We start from the raw sequence: 26,040 nt of genomic DNA, 5'->3' as shown, positions 1-26,040 counted from the left end.
AACATAAAGAACGTTCTTCTCAATTTCATCGGCATTGGACCTTTGTGCCCATAAAACTATGAACTGTTAGCAAATAAGGTCTTGGTGGAATTTTATCCTCCTGTCACCTATTAAATAGAAATTGTAACCTACCTTCTGGAAAATATGTATGTCCCGACATGATTGTGATATTCTGATTTTTGATAGACTTTCTATTTTTACCGTGTAACTGGTGTTGAACAATATATTTATATGTTTGGAGAAATATTCACGTCTAGCTATAAGTATTCAACTGTGAGTACTAGAATATTCTCCCAGCAACATGATATGCTGCTCCCATAGCCAACTGTCCGTTAGTTCGGCCGCGCACGCGGTTAGAGGCAGAAAGTGGCGATTATGCTACGTTAACAAATGTTTACATTCGAGGTGTATATATACCTGTGCCGCAGCGGTTATGGCGGGTATGGCGCCTACGGCGGCTACTTATTGACGGCTACCTTACTGAATCAGATCAAAATACTGGAGAAGCTACCTCATCTGACATCTGCTGTGCCTTTTATTCTATGCATGATTGCGACAACAAAGTACATATGACCCCACACTTCAAACATCAATAGCTTTATTCTTTTACATATTGCCGACGTCAGTGGAATATAAATACCATTTTTTTTTCCATATCACAGCTCCGCTATGGAACCAACTTGTAAAAATGTCTGGGAAGTTAATTAACATAGAAGGGAATTCAGTACATTCAAATTCAAAGTTGTTTGACTTGCTGCCGGACGAAATCGTGATCAAGATTCTGGAATATATCGATGAAGATTATCGACTTTACACTGATGATGGCGAAGGCAAACGACCCATATGGTTTCCTAGCTCCCTTTTTTTGAACACCCTTACTTGCTGCAGACGGTTTTCACGACTTGGACAGGATTTAGCTAGGGTCCAGATCTACAGATCATTTGGCAAGGACATCACTCCGTTTATCGATAGGATTATTCATGGAAGCTCAAGTACCATCGAGATTTGGCGTCGTGCTAGAATTCTTAAGGATGGTGTTGAGTGTAAAATGCCGCAAACCTTACTATGGACAACGATTCTTATCGTTCTACGCAAAACTTATTTATTCATTACACATAACAATGTGGACGTGAGCACCCAGGAAGAAATTTGGAGCATTGAGAAGGGTGAGGACGTTCCTTTGAGACGTGGACCATGGCGTATTCTTCCGCCTCACTCAATTTTAAACCCTTGGGGCAACACGTTACATGCCGCCAATGTTACGTTTTTGAGGCTGCAGATGTCATCAGTACTGCTACCAGGTCGATATAAGATCTACCTGAATATCTCATTTGAGTCTCACTACAGACTTGCAAGCTTAAAATTTTCGGTGAACGAGTCGGACGGGGTTTCTGCCAGTTTCAGATCGTTCCCTCCTCTTGGACTTCACTTCAATAACGGTCTGTCGGACGCTATGCTTCAAAATGAGGAGAGTTATATTGCAAGCACAGAAATTTGTATCGGAGTGATAGAGGTCACAGGAGAAGCTCGCAAAGTCACATTAAGCATTGAGGATGTGAGCGTATCTATGAAACGAAACATTGGTTTCTGGTTTTTGTTTTATGAGTGGTTTGATATCGAAAACGGAAGTTTACCGGCTATGGCAACTCCATTCAACTTAACTGATTGGAATTATTCTATAACAGATCAAGGCTGGGTATTCCCGAAGAGAAATTCCATGTGGCCAGATAAGGCTGTGGCCGCAGTTCAATCGGATTTTAACAATTTAAAAGAAACTTTGGTTAAGTGTTAAAATACAGATATGCATAAGATTTGAAGTGTTTTAATCCAAATGCTTCATAAGTAGAGAATAGTCTTTTATTTATTTTAGTTTTATTTATTATATGCGCATATCAATTGCACGCTGTTAGCACCCTGCATACGGAAGTATGTTGCAGCCAGAATCAGCCTTATCGGTTGTTATCATATTGGGGCCCGTTGTGATCCATCTTAACATTAGTTAACAGTTTCTGTTTAGTGATAAATGATGTACAAGTATCACTGAATAGTCTCATTCCATTTCAGAGCTATGGCAGACTCCTCGTATGTATCAGTCTCATCAACCGATTGGTCGGAGAGTGAATCGGATACCCTGGAAGCTAGTTCCGTAAATAACACGAGCGGTATCGAGCTCCAAGATAGTGAACCTCAAGCCGTTACCTCTGTTGATAATGGTGATGATAGAAGCAGTGATAATTCATCCGGCTCGCAAATACTCGGTGATATTAGTGGCAATGAGCCCAGGTCCGACCCCTTTGGAAGTCACGCGCTGCCTTTGAAGCAACCCGGGGACCAGTATCGAGATTCACTTAAGCTGGATTTCTGTGGCCATACCGAGATATCTGTGCCAGGTTTACCAATTCTTCGCAATAACATAGTAGCGGCGAGCCAAATTTGGGATATCTTATTTATTGCGGATAGGTCTCAAATTTTGGTATACGAATACAGTGCGATAACTCGTCGACCAGAAGAGCGGCCGATTTTTAAAATGGAAACAAGGCCTTCGCAAACAACACCAGAGATGAGAGCAGGTGCAAACTGGACTACGGATCCTCATGGAATCAATTTTTTGATGGTCTCACAACTTGCTGATAAAGAGGTTCTTATCAGCGCAGGTGATGATGGAAGAATTCAACTGTGGTATACTGGACAGATTCTCAAGGCTGTGAAGAAGAGGAATGCTGGACCACATTCCTATTCTTCTCTGTCCAATCATAGGCCTATATCGTCACTGGAATCTGTATTTATACGCAGGCAAGCTGCCTCGGAAGAAACTTCAGCGAATAATTACACTATAACTAGCCCATTCCTAACTTTGCGGTGTCTGAAATCTGCATGGGGGCTCTCTATTCACAAATCAAAAAGACTGTTAGCTACTTCAGACAATTCATGTGTTGTCCGTGTTTTCTGCTTGGGTCCGTATCTAGATGGCCAGGTCTCTGTGGATGAAATTGAAATTATTGAATCTCCGGTTTTAGACCACAATATCCCTGATGTTGATTTCATTGAGGTGGAAGCTCCAGAAGAAGGGGTATGTTATGTTTCATGTGTATCTATATCTGGGCAAGTTTGCATGTGGTCATTTTTGTTTGGTGACAGTAGCGGTGAGCGCAAAGTTGAGGAGAACCAGTTGAGCTCAATGGAGAGCGTTGATTCCGAGGATGAAATATTGGATTCTCCTGAGGCCTCCGAATCTGTGACCACCAGACACGATTTTAATTTGGACGAATATATGGATCAAAGCCCAGTGAATACAGATATTGAAACCGACAATGAAAGTTCTGGTGATCGTAGTGAGAGACACAACATGGAACCGTTGCGCAATGGAATGTGGTACTTTGAAGAAAATCTTAAACAAGAAGGATGGTCCATAAACTCTTTATATGAGAGTGATTTCAAAGCTGTATCGAACCTGTTTGAAGTTACGGGTAACTTGTGGTTGGCTGAAGAGCCCTTGTTCAAATTCATTATCAGAGTGAATAAGAAGACTCTAAGTGGCCTAGATATTGCTGATATCAAGTCTCAATCATCTGATCATGATCTACTGGATTATCCGGCTATTCGCTTTGTCACTAATGAAATTGATTCGAGAGATATCCAAAAACTTTCTTCAAGTTTTACATCTTGGTCTTCCGTGTCTCAGAACCCGTACTATAGTCTTCCGCTTTGTATGAACAAAGAGGAGATGATGTCTGCATATTTAAGTCAGCATGGAAAATCGTTCTCACACCTTCGTAATCCTCCCTTCAAGAACAAGTTTTTCCTGATTACAACAAAGAAGAGTATATACCTCTGTCAGGCTGAGGATTTGTTTTGTAATGCAGCAAGGTCAAATGTATTTAATTGGGAATCCCCTTACGGCTCAGATGAGATATACTTTGACCGTCTCAATATTGTACAGATTATTAGACCGTTATCTGCTGTTGTGGTAGTATCTCAGATTGGTGCGATTTCTGTCTTTCGACTAACCCAGTATCGAGGGATTTTTGGGTTGAGGCAGGAATACGCATTTCCTGACGTCGAGAAAGTTCTCTTTGAGGGTACTAGGTTACGTGTTCTAGTCGGCATTGCTGTTAGTCCTATAAAAACTGGTTGCGATCAAGTTTTGAACCCGAAATATAGATTGGATGTTGTGTATTTAGATGGACTCGTGCTTACATATGAGTTATCCCGCGGTAGGGACGTAAAAGATGATTTATTTATTGAGGATATTGTATTATAACTACAGTCTCTTTCGCTAGATATGTAAATACATTTGGTACTATAATTGGCTAATATTATGATTTCTAACATGCTGAATATCACGGATGACCCCCTCTCCATCATAGGTCAGTATTCCAGACTCCCCTTTACCCCAATCGAGCTCAATGCGCCCGTCATCATATTTCTTTTTGAGGGATGGTTGAAACTTACGGTCACTGAGCAGTTTTATAGATGTCAGAACTCCACTCTCCTTGATACTAGAAAGCAAATAAAACTGTGGAGGCATAAGGGCAACTTTCCCCGTCTTGAAGTCTTCTAGAGCCTGAGTAGCTGTTAACCATTCCACTTTTTGTACTTCATTGTTTGGTGAAATGTGGCTGAAATCTAATTTCTCTTCGCTGAAGTAAACAAAAAATTGGGTTACAAATCTTTTCTTCTGTTTCAGTGCGGTCGGTGTTGTCCATTCAGATAATCGCGACAGGCCGCTGTTTGAGGACCAATCAAGTTTGAGTGGGTCTATTCCAGTAGTCGACACAACTGCCTCACGATAACCTGGGAATCTTCCTCTCTCGTGAACCACGGGCGTGTGTGTTAGATCTTTCTGTGGCAAAATCAATAGTCCTGTTTCTTCATATGTCTCTCTCACAGCACAATATTCCAGAGATATATCTGACTCGTCCAACGCCCCGCCTGGAAACACATGGGTTTTAGGAAACGTTCCCTTTGAGGGTCTGAGCATAAAGAGAATACTGTTGCATGGTGAGACGACTACTAGTGAAGCAGAAGCTCTCACCGTAGAAGATATCCTTGCTGCTATGGACATTTTTGCGATATGGAAGTGATCTAAATGAAGACTTCACGGTCAGCCAAGATGCAGATAATGCATGAATAGTGCGGGGTACTGCAATAATCCGGAGAAAGGGGGACGACATATAAAAGTTATGTGGACGACAAAAATTGGATATATACCTTGAAAGAGATATCAAACTGGTTTAGTTTAATATCGGCGATCATATAGTTTTATACTAATTTGCACAATACGTACTAAAAGTTTATTTACAAAAAGGTCACTCAACTGTTTGTATATGTAGATCAAATAAGGTACACAATAGAAGCAAGCACAATGTTTTATTTATTAGAGAACTCTAAAAGCGACATCTAATGTTTATTAATCATTCTAAAATTATTTGATAAGGAACGTTTCTACGTCCAATTCAATGCTAGAGGCAACATAAGGGATCTCAAAATTAGAAAGAACCTGAGGATGCAAAACGCCCAGAGTACCGATCTGGCGAGGACTGGAACCTTTTGCTTCTTGGTACCAAATGCTAGCGCCCCTTCCTGGAAAGTAAGTGGGATTGTTAAGCTCAGAGATCCAATATCCACGCTCGTCAGACTTCTCATCTGACCATGGTACACGGAGCATCTTCATGACTCTATCAAGAAGACCGTGTACAATTTCAAAACCACTAGTCTTTCCGGCATAGACAGCGCCGAAGCGACGGTTATTATAGGCTTGGCGCTCTAGAGATGTATCCTTAAATACAACATCAGAGACCTCGAAGATTTTAAGAGGGAGAGAATGCTTACGATTCTCTTTGATTGTTTTCAGCAAACCTGGAAGCAGGGAAGTACGCACAACTTGATACTCAGCTGTCTTGGGGTTTTCCAAGTGAACAGCCTCGGTACCATTATCTTTGCGGTTCAGGAATGCGAAATTCTCGTCATGAGAGCACAAGGTTAATGCCATAACTTCAGTCCATCCAGCCATAGCAACTTCACGACGAACAATATCAGACACCTTGTTAATGGGAAGAGGCTCACCAATCGTGAATGAATCAGCGGGAAATGTGCGGTTGAGGTTATTAAAGCCATAGGCGATTCCAGCATCCTCCATTATATCACATTGATGGAGAATGTCTGATCGCGTAATTGGGATAGTAACATCAAGAAGGTTTGAGGAATTAGCTGAGGGAGTAGCTTCTAGCATCATTTTGGAAAGCAAGTCACAAATTTCTTGGGGTGACAACTTAAGGCCAAGAACCGAGTTTATATAATCCACTTCCGCAGTTGTTTTACGAGGGCTGATGTTAGGACATGTTCTAGAAAGATTGTTGTGTTCTGAGATAATCTTAACTGGTTCGATGGTAAAAGGAGTAGAGGAATATCTTGAGAACATAGCCACGATTTGATTAACTACCACCTCAATTTTAGTCTTATCGGTACCACTAAGATCGATAAAAATGTCGTTGGTTTCTAAACTGATTTTAGTTTTATTGGAGTTGATAATGGGGGGCATGGAAAGCACATTCTCTTCTTCGTCGTAGAATATTGGGTAGACATCAGAATCACGGATCAAATGGAGATATTTACCAATATTTCTATCTTTCTCATAGAACTCCATAAGTTCAGGACCAGTCATTACCTTGGTTTGGTTTAAGGGAGCAAACTTAACTTTCTCAGGAACAACACCAGTATAGCTTATTTTGGACCCTTTGATTTTAGACAAATCGTGAGTACCAATTGCTACTAAGGACCGGTTTCTACAAATATTGGCATGTAGCTTCTCTTGCAAAGAGATAAAAGAATCATACGAGCGTTGATTAAAATGAACACCTCGGAGAACTGCACCAGCGACGTAAGGGCGCACTTTTTCAGTACTAGGGTCCACAACAATAGTTATCTGCTTCTCCTTAGGGGCTTCCACTAACTTGAAATTAGGAGCCTTTTCACGCGATAAAAAGACATTGAGTGCTTTTGAAATACCTTCGAAACACAACATGTCGTAACGATTGGCTGGAATTTCAATCTTTAATTGCGGTCTTTCGCCAGCAGGTAGGTCTGATTGAGAAGTATCTTCATCTAATTCAATACCGAATTCAAAACATAACTCATCAAATTCCTCAGTGGTATACTCTCTACCAAGAGACTTGTAAAGATCTTCTTTGTCAACAGCAATGGTAGGCATTGTTGAAACGTTATCAATCAAACAATGTCGCACGGACTATTTAGTTGTCTTCAGTGATTAAAAAATTCATCTGTCGCCGTGATATTGGGCTCGAAGTGTCATAGGGTTAGGTCAGATCTAGTGCGTCAATAGGAGGGGAGTAGCCAGTCACCTGACACAGAAAACTCCACCGCCCAACGGCTGAAGTAGCCCCCAACCCATATGAATGAAAAAGAGAAGATTTGAAAATTTACAGAGCTATTATTTCTCTAATATTACCCACTCATGAGCCATACCGTCTGGCTTAAGTGATGTATACTTAGTACAAATAGTCTGGCACAATCAGCTGATTCCGCTTGTTTTTGCGCCGAAATCTGCTCCAGGCCACCTGTGCGGCTGGCTGGAGGTAGATCAGGAGAGACGTAATCAAGCTCCTATTATTTAGGGTCTTAAAAGCAGATAAAGCGTAGCGATCTTAGCTGAAGGAAAAAAATTTATATACTGCCACTATACCTCCTATTTACCCAGGAATCATCAGTAGAATATCTGAATCTCTAACCAATATACTATAATTAACTCCATTGCCGGCAGCTCCCCCTTGCTTATCTAACTAGAACAGGGTAATACCTAATAGCGCCGTGCGACCAACACATGCACTGAGTGGTAGCCTTTACCAGCTGGTTTGACCAAACCAACACTTTGAAATCTTGTGAGAAGTATAGCACGGATTACAGCAGATAATTTGTTAAGTCTTAAGGTTCATCCTAAGTGGTTTTAGAGTAGGCTTATTAGGTTAATCAAAAGCATTTATTTTACGGAACACTATTTAGTGCAGAACGGCGGTGCATACGCAAGACCCATACCGTTGTCTTGCATCCTATAGTAGTACTGTTTGTATTACGACATCCATCCGTTATATACATCTTGCTATCTTACACCGAAACCTTGCGTAAGACGAGCAAAAATCCAGCGTCAGTTTTTTGTGTCAAAGTGGTAGAATTATTCTACTAGTTTCAATATTTGGGTAGTTGTCAACCAGCTGGCTTGTTAATTAACGTCACACATCCCTTTGCAACTATCTCTAATTTCATCCAGTGGTTAACAGAGTTAGGATAAGACATAGTTCCAATTAAGAGTTCTGAGATTCGACATCCGGACATAGTTATTCACAAGATTTTCGACTTCTCGAAATTATCAACCCAACAAATTGGTCTCCTTACTGATCATATTAAGTAAGATTGCTCAGCTATCACCGCTAATTGTTTATAGTCTGACTTTTCCTACTAAATTCGCCCGCAATGTCTACCACTCGCACCTATGATCTCCTTATTAAACTCCTATTGATTGGAGACTCCGGAGTTGGTAAATCATGTCTCCTGCTTAGATTCTGTGATGACCAATTCACACCTTCGTTTATCACCACCATTGGCATTGATTTCAAGATTCGTACCATTAATCTCGATGATAAGAGAGTAAAACTTCAAGTGTGGGATACTGCCGGTCAAGAGAGATTTAAAACTATTACCACAGCTTATTACAGAGGAGCTATGGGTATTCTCTTGGTCTACGATGTCTGTAATGAGAAGTCGTTTGAGAATATTCGGTCATGGTATTCTAATGTTGAGCAGCACGCTAGTGAGAATGTTGTTTTGATTCTTGTTGGTAATAAGTCTGATATGAGCGAAAAGAGAGTTATTTCTCCTGAGCAAGGTCAGGCTTTGGCTGATGAACTTGGAATCCCGTTCATTGAGGCAAGCGCAAAGACAAACGATAATGTAGAAGATACATTTTTCTCATTGGCTAGAAGAGTCAAGCAGACGATGTTCTCTGACAATGCTGATGCCAATGGTGCCACGACTGGTGGTTCAGTCAACGTTGGCAGTGCCAACAACAGTGGGACTGGTGGTAAGTGCTGCTAGACGTCGAACTCCTATGATGTATTTACTTCATTGGGATGTTTTGATGCAACAAGCCGTTTTATCTCTGTTGCAAGCATTCAAATCGAGAGGTTTATGTTTATTTTAGCCAATTTCAGTAGAAACATATATTCATTAATTAATTTATCTGTGTATGCGTGTGGAGCAATGAATTTTTGAAGAGACTACACTTGCCATATCACAGGGTCGCGTACTTCGGCCAAAATAACGCATTTTGAAATGATTGGTTTACTTCATAGAATTCGAAATATTCCAATATAAACAGATGCTAAGAATTTATTATTATTTACGACAGCCTACTCAGAACGATCAAAATATTTCCATTGATCTTCCGAAGGTTTGACCTCGAGCTCTTCCCAAGGCTTCTGATCCGCCAGGTACTCAGCTAAGCGAAATTCTTCAGCAGCCTGCTCGAGAATTTCCTCTATAAGACCAGCACCAATTTTTTGTTCAATGACCTCTCCAACTTCGTTTTCCTCAACAATTTGCTTACGTGCCTTAGTAAGGTTTTCTACTGATTGTCTGTATACACTTTCGGTGGGAAATTTAGACGATAATAACGATAGAGTATGTTCATAAACCTTCACAAGAGCTGGTCGTGGATTAGGATGTTGCCAAATACCGGTGATACCAGTTGGATCTAGGCTCGTGTTAGTAACATGAAAAACTGTACACATCTCTGATTAAGACCAACAAGCGAGCGTGCAATGTCAATTATGTTCGCGCAAACTTATTATCCCTAGCATTGGAGAAGATAAGAACTATAATGAATAGCAAATTATACTTCATTTCGTCTACACATACTTCCAGTAGCACTCTTGATCAAGATATCGTCACCACCGATATTTAGGAAAACATCTTTCGACGCAGACCGTCTTGTAGTGGCCTTAGCCTGCTGTAGCAGTCTGGTGAATCGCATTCGGTTTAATATCTCTAGTACTAAGCTCCCAAACAAATGCTTGACTGGGAATCTCGTGAACCTCTGGACCGATTACTGCAATGAAATTCTTACATTTTGGTTGGTCGCTGGGCATAAATGTGCCCTTTCCCTATGCACGTGACATGCTCAATTCTATTATCGACCCGCGCCCGCGTTTATATGAGAAATATTACCCTGCATTTGCACTGGATAACTGGCTAGTGTAAATGCGCCCTCGACTGCTGGACTCTGATGAACAAACCATCGCTTACTGTTCTTAATCGCATTGTAAGAGAGTACAACACAACCAGAGGAAGTCTAAGGCAGGACTTTTGAACCATTTGACCGGTAGTGACATAATTGTACCTGGAATAATGGTTTTCCCAGCTCCTTTAGACCCCTTCACTCTGAAGGAGTCTGACAAGAAGAGTAAGTAAGCCACGACATAAGTAGGCACAATCAATTAGCATTGGGCCAAGTAAAAGTTAGCTCAAGTCATTGAGAAATGAGTTGCATATTAGTAAAAGGGGAAATGACAAGTATCTAACAAAATTTAGGAGTGGCTTATTTTTATGACTGTAAGTGCCGATTCAATTCAACTTCAGCCATCTAGACTTTGATCGATATTATTCAGTCAGAAGATTAGGAGAACAATTTTTGGGTGATGGAATTGAAATACATTCAAGAAAGAAACTAACAACTATTAGCTGATGTTGGTAATTACGCCTATGGAACTGGGCACCCTATGAAGCCTCATAGAATAAGAATGGCTCATAGTTTGATAATGAATTATGGATTGTATAAGCACATGGAAATTTACGTAAGTTTAGGGCCTTTCAAGACTCGCAGGAGAGTGCATTTGTTTGATAGATTCAATTCTAACAATCTGAAGCGAGCCAAACCGGCTACAAAGCAGGAAATGTGTCAATTTCATACCGATGAGTATGTAGATTTCCTATCACGCGTTACGCCAGATAATATGGAGTTATTTGCCAAAGAGCAAGTGAAATTTAATGTTGGAGATGACTGTCCTGTATTTGATGGTCTGTTTGAATTTTGCGGTATCAGTGGTGGTGGTAGTATGGAAGGTGCTGCACGTTTAAACAGGGAGAAGTGTGATATTGCGGTTAACTGGGCAGGCGGTTTACATCATGCCAAAAAGAGCGAAGCAAGTGGCTTCTGTTATCTGAACGACATTGTCTTGGGTATTATTGAACTACTAAGATATCATGCCAGAGTACTGTATATTGATATTGATGTTCACCATGGTGATGGTGTTGAGGAGGCGTTTTATACAACTGATCGTGTCATGACTTGCAGTTTTCATAAATATGGAGAATTTTTTCCAGGAACTGGGGAATTAAGGGATATTGGTGTTGGCAAAGGAAAGAATTACGCTGTTAATTTCCCTTTCAGAGATGGTATTGACGACCGCAGCTATAAGAGTGTTTTCGAACCTGTTATCTCGGCTATCATGGAATGGTATCAACCTGGTGCCGTTGTTCTACAATGTGGTGGTGACTCTCTGTCAGGTGATAGATTGGGCTGTTTTAATTTAAGTATGCATGGCCACGCAAATTGTGTAAACTTCGTGAAATCTTTTGGAAAGCCAACATTAGTTTTAGGTGGTGGTGGATACACCATGCGTAATGTTAGCAGAACGTGGGCGTTCGAAACTGGATTATTGGTCGGTAAGGAGTTAGGTCCTGAAATCCCCTATAATGACTACTATGAGTACTATGGACCTGATTATAGGCTTGAAGTTCGCCCCTCGAATATGCAAAATGCTAACTCGCCCGATTATCTTAAAAAGATTCTGGACCAGGTTCTCCAAAACCTTTCGCGTACAAAGTTCGCACCATCTGTTCAGATGCAGGATGTTCCTCGTGATGCACCTGATGAGGGCGATGTAGAAGAAGACACTGAAGCGGCCAAAGAAACAAGAGGTGGATCCCAATTTGCGCATGACGAGCGTGTTGAAGCTGGAAATGAGTTTTACGACGATGAAGACTCTACGGGAGGAAAAAAGGTTTCCAGCACTAATTATAAGGAAGTGGATGGCGATACTTCGATGCAGTTGTAATTATTGATTGTATAATTTTGTGTAAGCTAATATTTATAAATTTTGTATGTATTGTGCAACTTTTATCTCTAGCGACTCCTAACAACACCATGGCCGATTTCGTTATGTCTAATAAATAAAACTCATATAATGATGCCTTACTTAGGGTAGGTTACAAACTATCTAACAATCAACTATGTTCTATCTGTTGACTAATAAATTTTGGTATTATTGCTGGAATGTTTAAAGAAAAGCGACAATGCCTATAGGGATGCCTTGCTTCCAAATGAATGATTAAATCCGAGTAACTCGTTTACATGTTTAACCCAATCTCCGTTAGTGCGAGCCACGCACCAAATGCCTTTGTTCACGCCTTTCTCAGATTCTACAGTGACCTCATCACCAGGATGAAGCATTCCTCTACTAATACCATCAATAGAGAGTTCTGTACCTAGCCCCCTAGAATGAGGTGAAAGGCAAATTGAGACTTTAGAGCTTGATGGGAATACAAGTGGTCGAAACGACAGTGAACGTGGGCAGATAGGGGTAATCAAAATACAAGGTACAGAGGGGTGGACAATGGAACCTCCTGCAGACAGGGAATATGCCGTTGATCCCGTAGGAGTAGAAAGGATAACCCCGTCAGCAATTCCACGGGTAACAAATTGGTTATCAACAGATATGTCAAGCATTGTTAGATGGGGATCAGAACCTCTGTGAATGTTAAGATCGTTCATTGCATGAATGACTCCATGCTGACGGCCATGGATATCACACCTTAGTCTCATTCTATTCATTACCGTCGACTGAGAAGTATAGACACTTTTGAATGCACCTGCCGCATCTTTGAGGTCGAAAGGCAATAGAAATCCAAGAGTCCCTAAAGAAAAACTCAATACAGGTGGTGCAACTCCCGAAGCAAATTTCGAGGTTGCATGCAAGATTGTTCCATCTCCGCCAATAGTGACTAGAAGATCGGTCTTCTCATATAAGATCTTGTCCGTTCCTGTAAACAAGATTGTTGAGGTAAGTTGCCTTTCATCTTGTAGTTCTTCGGCTACATCATTTTCGACTATTATGTTAACTTTTGGATAATCACTGGACAGATGCTTAATAAGATCAATTGTTGCGTTTCGAACAGAACTGCTCCACGGTTTTTTAACTATAAATATATTTCTTGGTGGGATATCCCATGAGAGTGAGTGCAATGACTGTTGGGATGATAAAGCTGTAGATTAGTATTTGATTTAGACGTTAAGTGCCACAACAACATACTTACAGGTATAGTGAGGTGTGATTTTTGAAGGCAAGAGTTCTGCTGACTTAACCACCGTCTGCAACCCCCTAAAAGTGGAGAAGAAAGATCTCTGTGCCGTTCCTCTGTTAATGCAAAGGCAGTCATTGCCAACTTTTATGGCCCTAGCCGTTAACATTCTAACTCTGGTTCAAGATTACTGGGGTACAGAGTTCAGGGCAGGTCATGCACTGATACAGACATTGAACCAGCCGTATACAAGCTATGTAAACAACATAGCATCCTGGTTCTAGGCATCAAGATTCAAGAGGACACATGGGAGGATTATCAATTGAAGATTTGGAATTTTTTGATAAGCGCAATGTGTTGAATAGTTCGAAAAATGATGGCTTTCACTTGACCCCTAATGTATTGGAGGGAGATACAAAAGCGCCCAATGATGATGACGAAGATGAAGGGTTCGGAGAATTCGTTGAATATGATGATGCCATAAAGCCTCAAACCAAGCCAGATTTCCATAAGCCTGAGATTCAAGATATATATCCAGATGATGTCAATATATCTTCGATGTTGAGTATTAATAATTCATATCAGAACCAACCGTCAGTCCAGAAGCCACATTTACAGCCTGACTTATTGGGACTGTCTGATTTTGTTCCATCGCCAACTCAAACTGTTGAAAGTGAGGTCCATATCAGTAGCCCACCAAAACCTCAAGACCCTTCCAGTTGGGACACGCCTAAAACGAAAACGAATTCGATTTCAATTGAGAATGAGGCAACTCAACTTTCAGCGTTCTCGTCGTCAATGCGATTCGGCCAACATTTAGAGAACAAGTCGGGAGTAACAAAAGTGACCGAACCAACTACTTTGGACCAGTGGAATAACATCTTGTCAGCTTTGCCAGGTCCGAGCGAGCCCTCAACTCAGCAAAATAAAGAGTTGAGGCCGGAGGTGAAGGATACCTCTTTGGCTCCTTCAAATCCCTCGAATAAAGTTGCAATATCGCGACCACTAGTGCCAGAAAAAGAACAGTTCCAGGAAGAAGAAAGCTTAGAAGTTTTCGATGATTTTGATGAGTTTTCAAAAGCCTCCAACATCCCTTCTCCAAATGTATTGCTTGCATACTTCCAGACGAATGTTTTTGCATCTCTGAATAATTTTCTAAACGATTTGATTTCAATCAGCTACTTGCAGAAAAAAAGAACGATTGCTCGCCCAGAAAGCAAGCAATTCCTTTCAGGATTTTTTGAGGCTGTAGCAATCGCTGGTCGTATCATGACCGGACGGTCACGAACAGCTATCGATGCAGCCCAGTTGGCTTTGGCTGATAAAGAAAGCAGAGAGTTAGCTAGAATTTGGAAAGAAGAGCTAAGTGTCAGGCTACGATCGTTGCTCACAACTTCTATGATTTCTGATATTCCCAGTCTTGATGCGCGCTTAACCGTGTCTTCAAAGTCAGTACCCGGCAAGGAGTACTGCCCAATTTGTGGGCTATCTAGGACAGAGCTTGTGAAGGGGTCTCCTAGACCAGAGTGGGATCCAAATGCCAAGGGACACAAATCATGCCTTGCATTTTGGGATAAACGGTCCACATTTGGTATAGAATAGAAATACTAGAGATTATCATCTATTTAATGCTACTATTGTCTAAATTAATCGAAAGTCATTACAATGTTGTTTTCATCAGGAATTTCATCCTCGTATTCTGGATACCTAGTGTTAATGTTGGCTGTGGTATTGACGTCCTTATTATCCTGACTAGTAGATTCCAGTGAAACTCTATCTGCTTTTGGTCGCGATGATTCTACAGGCGCAGGTTCGTGACTAGTTACATCAGAATTTCCTTTCGGCTCTAGCTGTGACTCTGCCTCCCTAGCTCCAAATTGCAAAGAGCTACTATGTGGAGAGTGTTGTGCATATGAATCCTGGTTGGGAAGGGTGGTAGTACTTTGGCTGCCATAGACAGGCTTCCCACCGTTCCTTTCAACCTCATCATCCTCAAATGCATCAAAAGTCATCTGCACATCTTCACCTTCACCATTCAACTGGCCCGGGTCATATTCTTCGAATTCAGTGTATGAACTATTCACCTGGATCGTATCAGCAACCTTCGCATTGTCTTTCACCTGTTCCACTTGCTCAAGATTTTTTACTTCCTGTTTTATAGCATCCAAATCAAAAATGACATCGCTCATTTGATCATCTGCTTGAGGCGGCGCATTTTCGGAAGCCTCACTGGTTGTATTGGCATCTTTATCAGCCATTTCCCACCATTCCTTCTTTTTGGGTTTCATCCAGGAAAACAATTTCGATTTACCGCTTGCCTTCTTCTGGTTTTTGGCTTCCTCCTCCATTTGCCGTCTAGCCTGATCAAATTCCACTATCAGCTCCCGTTGCTTCTCTCTGAGCTTATCTGGATCAGGATCTTCGATTTCTGTGAATTCCTCGCTTAACACTTCCCAGCCGCAGTTACGAAGAAGTTTTGGAATAGCTTTACGGTAACCCATATGTCCATCCACCAGTTCTGTATTATCATAATTCTCGATTGTAGGCACATTTTCGATCGGAGCGAGACCTGCCACCCTTCCCAGACCACCACTTGTAGCTCTAAACAAGTACCCCAAAATCCAATCTTTACGAGAATATCCGTTTAAAAAACGACCACTCACAACAGATCTTGCTAGCAGGAACTGACTGCGTTTTACTACCACAGGGGCACCAAATATAAAAACGTCCTCAACCAGCCCAAATGCCCCTCTTCTAGCCAGTTCTACCAAACATGAATATATAACTCTTGCACCTAGACTAAACCCAACCAAAGTGACAGGACGAACACCTAGATTACGGTTTATAAGAGTATCAGCCAAGATCAGTCCCGAGCTCCAAGCTCTATCCAGCGACACACTCCAAGGATTATCTAAAAGATAGCCTAATTTCGACAAAACCATAGGCAGCTGGATAGATGCCATCAATGCCACGAGAACAGTGGAGCCTAAAATTTGCTGAATACTTTGGGTTAATACTTCTGTTGCTAAAATATTGATAGTCTGTCCCATAGATTGCAACATCTCGGGCTCCCATAGTACAGAAAGAATATCCCCCATTATCGGATCTACAGTAGAGAATGGCAACCGAACATCGTCTTCTTTACCTAACATCCAACCTGAAACCGTAATAATGGCGTTAACTCTCTTATGATTGTGCAGTGGTCTAAATTCGAAAGTCTTCACATGTCCCATACGCTTAGACATTCCTTTTGACCCTATTCGAGCACCAATGGCAGCACCCGTGGTAGTAACTACAGCAGCACCTCCAGCACCAGCCAAGAAACCAGTGGTGCCTGTGATACCAATTGTCGTGAATCCAGCAGCAAGGCCAGCACCAATAACTGGGGCTAGCAGTCCGGCAGATAAACCGATTACAAGTCCGCCTCCCAAAGTAGCTAAGCCAACATACATGTACTTTTTCTTTAATGCCAGTTTTCTCCTTGCTTCCATTATTTCACTTTCATCCCAAGTCTGAATACTTCCCTCCTCAATCTCCAGTGCGTCTGTGACTTTCGATTCGAATTGTGCAATTTCCAGCTCTGAAACACCCAATTCTTTGCCGACTTTCTGAAACAATGTTCGTGACCTAGAATCATATACGGAGTCAGATATCAGGACCAAGAACAAATCACATAGAATGGTCCATCTTATATCAATGTCTAAAGTTTGTAAATCTTTCAAGTCCTCTGCTCTCTGTACATTCATGTCGCTAGCCTTAATATTATTATTCTCGCTCTCATTTCCAGTTTCTGCTATAATCTTTGTTCCATGGGCGCCTTTGGCCATTGGGTTCTTGACCCTAGCAGTCTTCAACAATGAAGGGGATAGATCAGAAGGTAATACCCCGTGTTGTGACAACTGCTCTATCATTATTTGTTCTGAATGATGTTAGATAGCTCCATAAGCAAATAATCGGTCTCACCAAGCAACTGACTTACCTTCTGGTCCTATATCCATATGCGCATACAAGCGGATCATCATCTTCTGGCCCCACATAGCCATACTCTCATGAGAATTGGTAAGGGCTGTTGCCACTTGTCGAGCCCCCTTTAACTGCAGGAGGTCTACGGCCATGCCATTCATGACCAAACGACAAAGCCCAATATAGGCAATCTTTTGACTGTCAGTCAACATGTCCTTGGTAGCCTGAAGTTGAGATAGCGGGTTCCGCTCCAAGTCGTCCTCACCAAAGAGAAAGTCTGTATTTTCATCCATTGAGTTTACGCTCTTCGCATCATCATCCATGGCCACCCGGGTATAACCGGTGGCAGCAGAGGCGTGTCCCAGAGTTTCTCGGGTAAGTGTAGCTTGTGGGTCAACTTCATTGTCAAAATCAGCTGACTTATGGACAACTACCTGACCCTTGTCATCATACACTTCGTAGCTGCCAATAATCTTCATATCTTGCCAACCTGATTCCTCATCTTCTGACAATCCATCACCAACTTTCGACTCATGAGGCTCATTTAGGTGAGCAAATTCACTTATCAATGCACTTTGATGAGAGAATTCCGATGGTAACGTTGGATCACGGGTTTGGGCATTATGTGGGTCTAAACTTTGCGAGAACATTGCCTCAGATACCTGCTGGGTCTGTACAGTTTCCGATTCTGCCGCCGTCGACTTACCAACTGGCTGTACAATTGAACTAGGGTCTTCCAACCCTTCAAAACTACCAGAATTGGTCGTACATATCTCGTCTAGGTTTTCTCTTAAATCTGGTTTAGAGCCGTTCTTGTTCCTTGACGATGTGGAGTATCGAACCAACTCTGGGACCCCATCTTCTGTCGAGTCTCTATATTTTATAATTCCGGAATTTGCATTATTCAGTCTGAATTCCAATATGTCTTCTTCTTCGTCAAAGTCATCCTCCTGTGGTAGCTTCCGACTCACGATACTCAAGTCGACTTCAGAATTTATCTGGGGTACAGGAGCTCGGGCAGATGCAACACTCGAGACAGTCCCTACGGACACAGCACTATCCCTTCTTATAGGATGTGATGTATCACGAATCCTTCTTGAGGATATATCCATCGATGCTCTTGGACCACTTATACTATATCCTGTTCGTCCCTCTAGGGATCCGCGGGAGTCTCGCTTATCTTGAGGGGGGAGCGAGGATGATGATGCTGAAAATATCGGGGATTGCGGGCCACCTGTTGTTCGCCTTTGCAGACTGCTACTGGACTTGACAGATTCAGGCCTATGTAGATAAGGCATGTCTAACCTCTCCAGGTCCAAACTCCTAGCAGGTGGAGTTGTAGAAGATTCTGATGAGCCATCCTGTGGTCGTGCCATATTCAGATTTTGGTTAAGAATATCATGCAAAGATACTGAATAGGACAGTCAATCTAAAGATCTTTGTAAGACAAGCTATAGCCAATGTGGCAATGAAATCTGTAAAGTAGATCTTTGCAACTGATATATAAAATAATCTCCCCTTTCTCAGTAATTCTCTCTGATCCTGGCCAATTCGTGATGACCATGTGCTGCGATTATCGATTCACAATAATGAACGGTTATTTTAAATGCTCAGAATGCAGAACGGTTCTCAGATGTTGCAGGAAGATAAGATAAGCTGATCTGCACTTATCTAGATCTACGTAGAAGTGAGCCAATCTTTCCGTCAGCCACCATATACAAATTATTATCATTATTATTGTTATTATTATACACAGATCAAATAGCTAAACCAGTACCACCTGAGCACCAGCGGTAGAGTCCAAGAACTTCACGTCGGCGGTGTCGCGCTTCATCGAGCTCCGTTGTAACGCCATCCATGCCCGGTAATACAGTTGGCCGAATAGCGCTACGGAGAATTGAGCGAAAATTACGCTGATATTCTGTATTGAGAGTCACAATGCAGACCTCATGACCATGAACAAGTGTTTCACACGCATCCCGGACTTCTTTGGAGGTTTCTGTTCCCAACTTGTCGGCTAGACACAGCAACACAAACCCTGCTTGTAAGAGTTGAATTCCAAAAAAGTATGGGATCAAACGAAGATCTGGATCAAAAATAAGAACAGAATCAATGGACTTAGCCGCCGCAATGGCATGATCTACACATTTTTTGAATACCGGTGTACCAATAAGATCGTCTATAGAATTTAACAGGTCGATAGGATCCAAATAGCCCTGAACAAGTATGTGGAATATATGAACCAGACAGTGGCAGTACTCTTTCCATGCCTTCACATATGCCCCTACCCCATTATCTGGAATCTGGGAGCTAAAGACTTCGATTGAAGTTTCAAAATCATTCAACCGAGCAGAGAATCTTGTTCGTAGCATTTCAAGCACATCATCATTAACAGCTAAGGTTTGATTCATTTGTAAGAAATGTAGATCAAGAATCCCGCCTAACAAAGTCATCAACGGCAAGTACATTCCAAACAGTCCCGAATCATAAACCTTAAACACGGGTCCCTTCTGACGACTGGTGTCAGATTCTGCAGGAACTAGTGGCTCATCGCTGCTCCATCGCTTTTCGTTCACCGGAAGATATAGGTCGCATGACTCTGAGTCTAAAGTAGAGGGCATCTGGTTGTAGCACAGCGAAAGATGCCTGTCGGTTAGAAATAATAACCACCACGTTCTTCTCTGCTCTTCCCTTTTTTCTTCATCGAGAGCTGGACATTCCTGATTAAATTTCAACAACCGCGCTAAACCCCATGCAGCATGCCACCATCTCATGGCAGCGCCCTTGAATTCAGACATTGATGCTAATATTCCAAGGTGAATATAAGTTATAACATCATCTAGTGTTCCTCCGGAGTGTAGAGCCTTCATATGAGAAATCACTAAATCACTTAATCGACTAGTAATCTGCTCTCGGGTAGACGCCGTGGATTTTATTAGTGGATGGTCTGTCGCATGTGCCGATACGAGGAGGAAAGAAAACAGTAAAGCAGGGGTACACTTTCTAGGATTGTGGTGAGAAAGCAATGAAGACTTTCTAATTATCGGGGCAATTCCATAAACGCTATTGGAAAAATATACTTCTATCAGGTCATTAATGAGTTCCGGTTGTATAAAGTCAAGATCAGGCAGTATGGGGAGTAAAACAGGATATTGTATAGTTGTATCTGAAAAATTTCGAAGAGAGTGTGATGTAGCAAATAACTCGGTCGGAAATAAAGTACTCATGTTGAGCCACCTTGGACTAGTCATTGTGGGCAAAAAATCGAATAAATAAGTCGAGGGATGTTTATCAGTAGAGTCCTGATCAGGTTCAGTTAGACCAGACAGATCTAGATCTGTGACTGGCAAAGACGACGAGGCAGCCGACATTAGGTGAGGGTTGACCGACTCAACAGGAACCACCTCTCCTGCAAAAGGTACCTGTGAGATTTTGGAAGTTTGATCTACATTATTCATTGGTTTTCCATTGTAGCCATCAAATGAATAACCTTCAACACTATCCGTCACTGGTAATGGTAGGTTCTTACCACTATTATCATGGTTATTGCGCTTGAAAGAATATAGTTCACTGCCTCTACCACGCTTTTTTCGCTGTAAAAAATATTCACATGATTTCGAAAGCGCTGAGCATCTCTTACAGGGTTGCACCCCATCACACTTGGTTCTGGAGGCTCGACATTGATCGCAAGCCCGACTGATTCTCGCTCTTTTACTATTCTGACTAGGATATGTAAGATCCGGTGATACCATTGGCCCAGCAAGTGTCTATCAAACAGGCGTGGTCTGTGAACATACGTGAAGCATGTTGATGCGGGGAGCGTCCCCCACCTTTCGCTCAAATGCTGTATGTACTAGCAGTCAAGCAGGGTGGTGCTCTGAGAATTGTGTTTTACAATATCATTCGAATATATTCTGTGCACTCTACAAATGAATCGAATGAGAGTGCATTTAAATAATTTAATCAAGTCGTTCATTAAATTGCCGGGCTGGTGGAATTTAAAGGGTGGATGAGCCATTAAACTAAGGATAAAATTTCAGTTCTTTTGTCTGTTCTACATGTATTTATCTACCTATCTATATCAAATTTGCACTTCACATGCTACCTTAGCCTCAATTAACAGCTTTCCAAACACTTGTCAACTTTTTTTAATTATTTAATTCCAATTTGACACCAGTTTGAACCATCTCGTCCTACTGGTAGTCGAGTAATGCAGGTCAAGTGAGAAGTATTCCACCACTACTTTACGTTACGCGATGCCTAAATATACCTGAACATACTTCCTCAGAGCCACGTAATTTGTCGACTTTGAAAGGACATGCCCTAATTTCTATTCAGAATTTTAAAAACGTTTTGAAAACTGTCAAAAAGAGTGTAGCCAATCTACTCTTATCTTGCATGATAAGAGCCCTCTGCCGCGGGCACGGCAATCACTTCTTACATGATAGCTTCCAATAGACATTAAAATATCATTCATCGAAGTCCCACTTTCACAGTTGCTCATATTTAGATCAAAAATCAGAAATGAGCTCAGATATCCCTATAATTCGGGCAAATGTTACCAGCCCAATAGTAGCAGAGCTTCTCACTCCCGAGAATTTCGCACCCTTCGGAGGTGTGATCTCATCTCGGCATCAGCTCAGGGCTATGACACAACACAAAGCAAACTATGGAACTGCCACAAAACTTTTCCAAGTATCTCCAATTATAAACAATTATGCATCGTCATCTAGCAAGTCAACAGCTCAAGCAAATTTTAATTTGTTTCGTTGTAGCCCTCCTGAGCATCTGATAACTCGTAACCCCCGCACCTGTGTTTACAAATGTAAGGTTCTTGAACGACATCCATACTCTACCCAAACATTTTTACCACTTGGACGACACAAATCTGAAATATCATATCTTGTTATCGTCTCTCTCAAAAACAATAGTAAGTCTTTTCTCCACTCACTGTCGATTCTCACCTAACTTAATATTTTAGATGGTTTACCAGACCCGTCAACAGTCAAAGCTTTTCTAGCAACTGGTGACCAAGCTGTAACATATAATGCTGGAACGTGGCATTCGCCAATGGTAGCCCTTAATGAGACAGTTGATTTCGCTGTTCTGATACATGAGAACGGAGTGCCGAAGGACGACTGCAACGAGGTTTATTTTGAACAACCTCTAGATATACACTTCTTTGAAAAAGCAGAGCATTCACCCAAATCCCATTTGTAAACCCTCTAACGATCATCCCGTCGATTATCATATTAATGATAAAATTTATATACAAAAAAAATGAGTACTGCTAGCTCTATTGTCCTCTAATCAGTCATGTGACTATATTTTGAGAAGATTATCATGCACGCAAGAGAGCTTAAAACCCAAATCTCCAAAAGATTTGGATCACTACTAAACATGACTTTATCGTCTGAAGCTGACCAACCGGAAGCTTTGCCGTTAGATGGCATTAGTACCACTTTTGAAAATCCGTTCCGTAAAAGAAAGGGGCAGACGGAAGAAGATTACGAAAAACAGAAGGTCCAATATAAGGATGGTCCCCCAGTACAAGAAGATGATAGTGTAAGTTATTTTATTTTACTCTCACCTAACCGGCTTGAATCATTTTCTTATGTATAAGATAGGACAAGACGTTTTAAATTGCTAACATAGAGAAAGTTCCTCATGAACAAAGACTATTCAGGTGCTGAGACTAATAAGGTGGACATAAACTATCTCAAGAATGCCGCTGAGCGAGCCTATTACTTGCGAGATTATAGCAAGGCGATTTCACTTCTGAATGAAACTCGAAAATGGTCTAAAGTAGGCGATAGAGATTTGAAGGAGTTTGATAGTATTCGCCATGCATGTGAAAAAAAGCTGAATATGGAAATCGGCTCATCCTGAGATGCACAAGAAAATTATTTATTGGGAAGTAGTGGGTGATAAGTGGTGGTCCACACTATTTTCGCATTACTGGTCACTAGTAGATAGTTAATCTCATGTCCAGTATCTAGCTGTATATTTAATAAGCAATGAGAAGTTTGTAAAATTCACTTGGGACCCTAGATCAATCATTCATGTTGACTCCAAACATAAATCTTGATTTCCACTTTGCTAGTCTTTCTCTTGTTTATCTTTGGTATTCCATTTTCATCATCTTCATTAGATTCATCAACGACATTCACTGTTCCAGTGAGGACTTCGACCCTAGAATATTGGTTCATAAAATTTAGGCCAATAGCTAGCGCTTTATCAATGGCTTTACCCAGGCCATAGACGGTAACGTGTAGTTCATTCTTTTTAATTGAGTCTTTTGTCCCCAATTTCTGTACATCAGATATATGCTTTGAGACTCTTTTGAGGCCAGATACAAAAGGTGTTTTGGTGGAAACGTAGACGGCCGGCTGTTTGAGCTCTTTCACTAATTTTGGAGGTGGTCGCTTGGTAATTTTTGTGGAGATTTCCGGTCTTAAAGACGGCAATGACTCTTTGTTGATTGATTTGTTACTTTGAGTAATATCTGGCTTACTAGCCTTGATTTCTTTACCTTTTCCCTTTCCCCTTCGCTTCTGTTTCTTAGCAGCGAGATTAGAAAATACCGACATCACCTCTTTACTATCTGCTATTTGGATTTTACTCTTTGTCGAGTTATTTGTCACTGAAATTTCGCTTTCAGATTCAGATGGCCATGACGGTGAGTAAACCATATTGACAAGTCTTAAGGAAGGGACCCCGCGTGAGCATTGAGAACTTGAAAATCGACCTAATTTTTGTTCACTTAGGTCGAGTGAGATCTTGCATAAACACTGTCATGTGACTTAGATTCTATGAGCCAAAGATCAAGTCAATTGGACCGTTACTGATCCTATTAATCATGTAATAAAATTATTGTTGAATCCTTCTCAAGCTGTAGAATTTAGGACTGTCCCACCGGTTCTTGGGCCTGATTGTTTCTTGTAACACTTACAATTTTTCTCTCTTGCTTACAGTCTTTGAATGCACATACGATGTGGTACGGCATTCCTGCAGCTTCACGATAGTTCATTTACAGACAAGACCACAACATTTATTGCACCCTATCTATATAAACCATGTCAGACTCCCAGTCTAGGCTACCGGCTTGGTACAAAGCACAAGTGGAGCCGAATTCTTTGTAAGTTGCTCATTCAAGTGTTGTGACTATCCTATCTTAACTACTATCCATTTTGGCGAGATGCTCACTTCATGATACAGTGGCATGGGAACTAACAGATGATAGCCCACAACCATCAAGATCGAATGATATTCCAAATCCTATCGCATTCACTGAAAAGACCACGGTAAGCAGCACGAAGACAACTACCAAGAAAGAGGCAGCCGTGGCTGCTAATTCAAAAGCTCGACCTGTAGATCAGGAGGTACTCAAAGTAAAGAAAGCATGGGAAGTAGCATTTGCGCCTGCTAAGGCATTGCCGATGAATCTTTTCATGAGTTATATGTCTGGAAATGCCCTTCAGATTGTTCCTATTACCATGACTGTTATGATGTTCTTCGTAACACCACTTAAACAGATCATGGTCACCAAACAACAGTTCGAGCACCTACGGTCCAAAACGAATGGATCACATATTCTCACAACTATGATTGTATACATATTATGCCATCTTCTTGCGGTTGCTGCTGGTATTTGGAAGCTTGGTCAAATGGGTCTTTTGCCAAACACGCGTAGTGACTGGCTCCCATTTGAAACTGCTTCAAACGTCATCGAGCACTCTCTTTGATTACATATGTATATACAGAAGGAGTTATTGAAATACTATAGATTACTTGGCGTATACAGCTATAAATCACATTCTTAAAGTGCTTTCACTTCCAAGGTGAGGTACAAGTGGAGATACACATGTCGACAACATCTAAAACTTCGTGCTATCATATTCATCCAAGAGCTGCGTATATTCCGGTCCACCAGATACCCAATCAAGAATCCCTCCGCGGATAATCTTGGTGGTGATTGTATTCCCATTGTTATCTGCTACATCGTTAAAATAACCTGCTGTTCTAGTAGCTCTATCCCTGGAGGATCGACAGTGAACATAAATAGTCTTCTTGCCAGAATCTTCAGCTAATTTATACAGATCTTCAACCGAGTTGTATATGCTCTGAGCTGGGATATTATACGCTCCTTTGATTTTGCCACCTACGAAGTCATCTTTTCGCAAATCAATTATGAGAAAATCTGTGCTACCACGGCGAATTGCCTCTGCAACTTCTGATTTATCAACGTATCGGAGTGTTTTATTATTAGGCTCAGGATACTTATCCAGCCATTCTTGTACAGCGGGAGGAATTCCAGACATAGTTATAACTGTCAAGTATGTTACGAGATTTCTGGGGACTTGTCGTTCTGGTCGTATAATCGAGGCTTTTGACAATGAGCCTGAACTCTATCATAACATTAATCTAGCGCTGATATGCTTCTAGCGGGGGAGCTGGAACAGATTTTAGTAGAATACTAATTTATCGTTCCACGACAAGATCTTGTGTTGAAAGATTATAAAAAATGTATCCACTTTATTTCAGAGCATTTCATTAAAGTCCCCATTCTTCATTATAATCCTGTGAGAGGACCCCGAATATTACCACTTTGTTGTTAAGATCACACCGGGATGCAACTCCGACCCTGAGGAAAGTTCATTTAAAAGATCAGTATTTATTGCACAAACTATCCTCCCAAGCAGTCTC

At 41.4% G+C, this 26,040-nt stretch overlaps 12 protein-coding genes across 12 annotated transcripts; 4 read left to right on the top strand and 8 right to left on the bottom strand.

Moving 5' to 3' along the window:
- Positions 1 to 2,068: 2,068 nt before the first annotated feature.
- Positions 2,069 to 4,261, top strand: AWJ20_5014 (uncharacterized protein; the record flags this gene model as incomplete). Its single annotated transcript, XM_018882127.1, has 1 exon — positions 2,069 to 4,261. The coding sequence occupies one exon, from the start codon at positions 2,069 to 2,071 to the stop codon at positions 4,259 to 4,261; it is 2,193 nt and encodes a 730-aa protein (XP_018736535.1).
- Positions 4,262 to 4,300: 39 nt separating this feature from the next.
- AWJ20_5013 (uncharacterized protein) lies at positions 4,301 to 5,065 on the bottom strand (the record flags this gene model as incomplete). Its single annotated transcript, XM_018882126.1, has 1 exon — positions 4,301 to 5,065. The coding sequence occupies one exon, from the start codon at positions 5,063 to 5,065 to the stop codon at positions 4,301 to 4,303; it is 765 nt and encodes a 254-aa protein (XP_018736534.1).
- Positions 5,066 to 5,425: 360 nt separating this feature from the next.
- Positions 5,426 to 7,210, bottom strand: FRS1 (phenylalanine--tRNA ligase subunit beta; the record flags this gene model as incomplete). Its single annotated transcript, XM_018882125.1, has 1 exon — positions 5,426 to 7,210. One exon carries the CDS (start codon positions 7,208 to 7,210, stop codon positions 5,426 to 5,428), a length of 1,785 nt encoding a protein of 594 aa, XP_018736533.1.
- Positions 7,211 to 8,487: 1,277 nt separating this feature from the next.
- Positions 8,488 to 9,108, top strand: SEC4 (Rab family GTPase SEC4; the record flags this gene model as incomplete). Its single annotated transcript, XM_018882124.1, has 1 exon — positions 8,488 to 9,108. The coding sequence occupies one exon, from the start codon at positions 8,488 to 8,490 to the stop codon at positions 9,106 to 9,108; it is 621 nt and encodes a 206-aa protein (XP_018736532.1).
- Positions 9,109 to 9,422: 314 nt separating this feature from the next.
- AWJ20_5010 (uncharacterized protein) lies at positions 9,423 to 9,803 on the bottom strand (the record flags this gene model as incomplete). The annotated part of the gene is made up of 1 exon (XM_018882123.1): positions 9,423 to 9,803. One exon carries the CDS (start codon positions 9,801 to 9,803, stop codon positions 9,423 to 9,425), a length of 381 nt encoding a protein of 126 aa, XP_018736531.1.
- A 1,008-nt stretch (positions 9,804 to 10,811) lies between these two features.
- On the top strand, positions 10,812 to 12,128 carry RPD3 (histone deacetylase RPD3; the record flags this gene model as incomplete). The annotated part of the gene is made up of 1 exon (XM_018882121.1): positions 10,812 to 12,128. The coding sequence occupies one exon, from the start codon at positions 10,812 to 10,814 to the stop codon at positions 12,126 to 12,128; it is 1,317 nt and encodes a 438-aa protein (XP_018736530.1).
- Positions 12,129 to 13,677: 1,549 nt separating this feature from the next.
- Positions 13,678 to 14,973, top strand: AWJ20_5008 (uncharacterized protein; the record flags this gene model as incomplete). Its single annotated transcript, XM_018882120.1, has 1 exon — positions 13,678 to 14,973. The coding sequence occupies one exon, from the start codon at positions 13,678 to 13,680 to the stop codon at positions 14,971 to 14,973; it is 1,296 nt and encodes a 431-aa protein (XP_018736529.1).
- Positions 14,974 to 15,017: 44 nt separating this feature from the next.
- Positions 15,018 to 17,282, bottom strand: AWJ20_5007 (uncharacterized protein; the record flags this gene model as incomplete). Its single annotated transcript, XM_018882119.1, has 1 exon — positions 15,018 to 17,282. One exon carries the CDS (start codon positions 17,280 to 17,282, stop codon positions 15,018 to 15,020), a length of 2,265 nt encoding a protein of 754 aa, XP_018736528.1.
- Positions 17,283 to 17,330: 48 nt separating this feature from the next.
- Positions 17,331 to 18,710, bottom strand: AWJ20_5006 (uncharacterized protein; the record flags this gene model as incomplete). Its single annotated transcript, XM_018882118.1, has 1 exon — positions 17,331 to 18,710. The coding sequence occupies one exon, from the start codon at positions 18,708 to 18,710 to the stop codon at positions 17,331 to 17,333; it is 1,380 nt and encodes a 459-aa protein (XP_018736527.1).
- Positions 18,711 to 19,091: 381 nt separating this feature from the next.
- Positions 19,092 to 21,086, bottom strand: AWJ20_5005 (transcriptional activator xlnR; the record flags this gene model as incomplete). Its single annotated transcript, XM_018882117.1, has 1 exon — positions 19,092 to 21,086. One exon carries the CDS (start codon positions 21,084 to 21,086, stop codon positions 19,092 to 19,094), a length of 1,995 nt encoding a protein of 664 aa, XP_018736526.1.
- A 2,304-nt stretch (positions 21,087 to 23,390) lies between these two features.
- On the bottom strand, positions 23,391 to 24,026 carry POP7 (Pop7p; the record flags this gene model as incomplete). The annotated part of the gene is made up of 1 exon (XM_018882116.1): positions 23,391 to 24,026. One exon carries the CDS (start codon positions 24,024 to 24,026, stop codon positions 23,391 to 23,393), a length of 636 nt encoding a protein of 211 aa, XP_018736525.1.
- A 1,185-nt stretch (positions 24,027 to 25,211) lies between these two features.
- AWJ20_5003 (uncharacterized protein) lies at positions 25,212 to 25,655 on the bottom strand (the record flags this gene model as incomplete). The annotated part of the gene is made up of 1 exon (XM_018882115.1): positions 25,212 to 25,655. The coding sequence occupies one exon, from the start codon at positions 25,653 to 25,655 to the stop codon at positions 25,212 to 25,214; it is 444 nt and encodes a 147-aa protein (XP_018736524.1).
- Positions 25,656 to 26,040: the final 385 nt, after the last annotated feature.

Source organism: Sugiyamaella lignohabitans, chromosome D, assembly GCF_001640025.1.
Source record: "Sugiyamaella lignohabitans strain CBS 10342 chromosome D, complete sequence".
Classification (NCBI taxonomy): Eukaryota; Fungi; Ascomycota; class Dipodascomycetes; order Dipodascales; family Trichomonascaceae; genus Sugiyamaella; species Sugiyamaella lignohabitans.
This window is presented reverse-complemented; position numbering and strand designations above follow the sequence as displayed.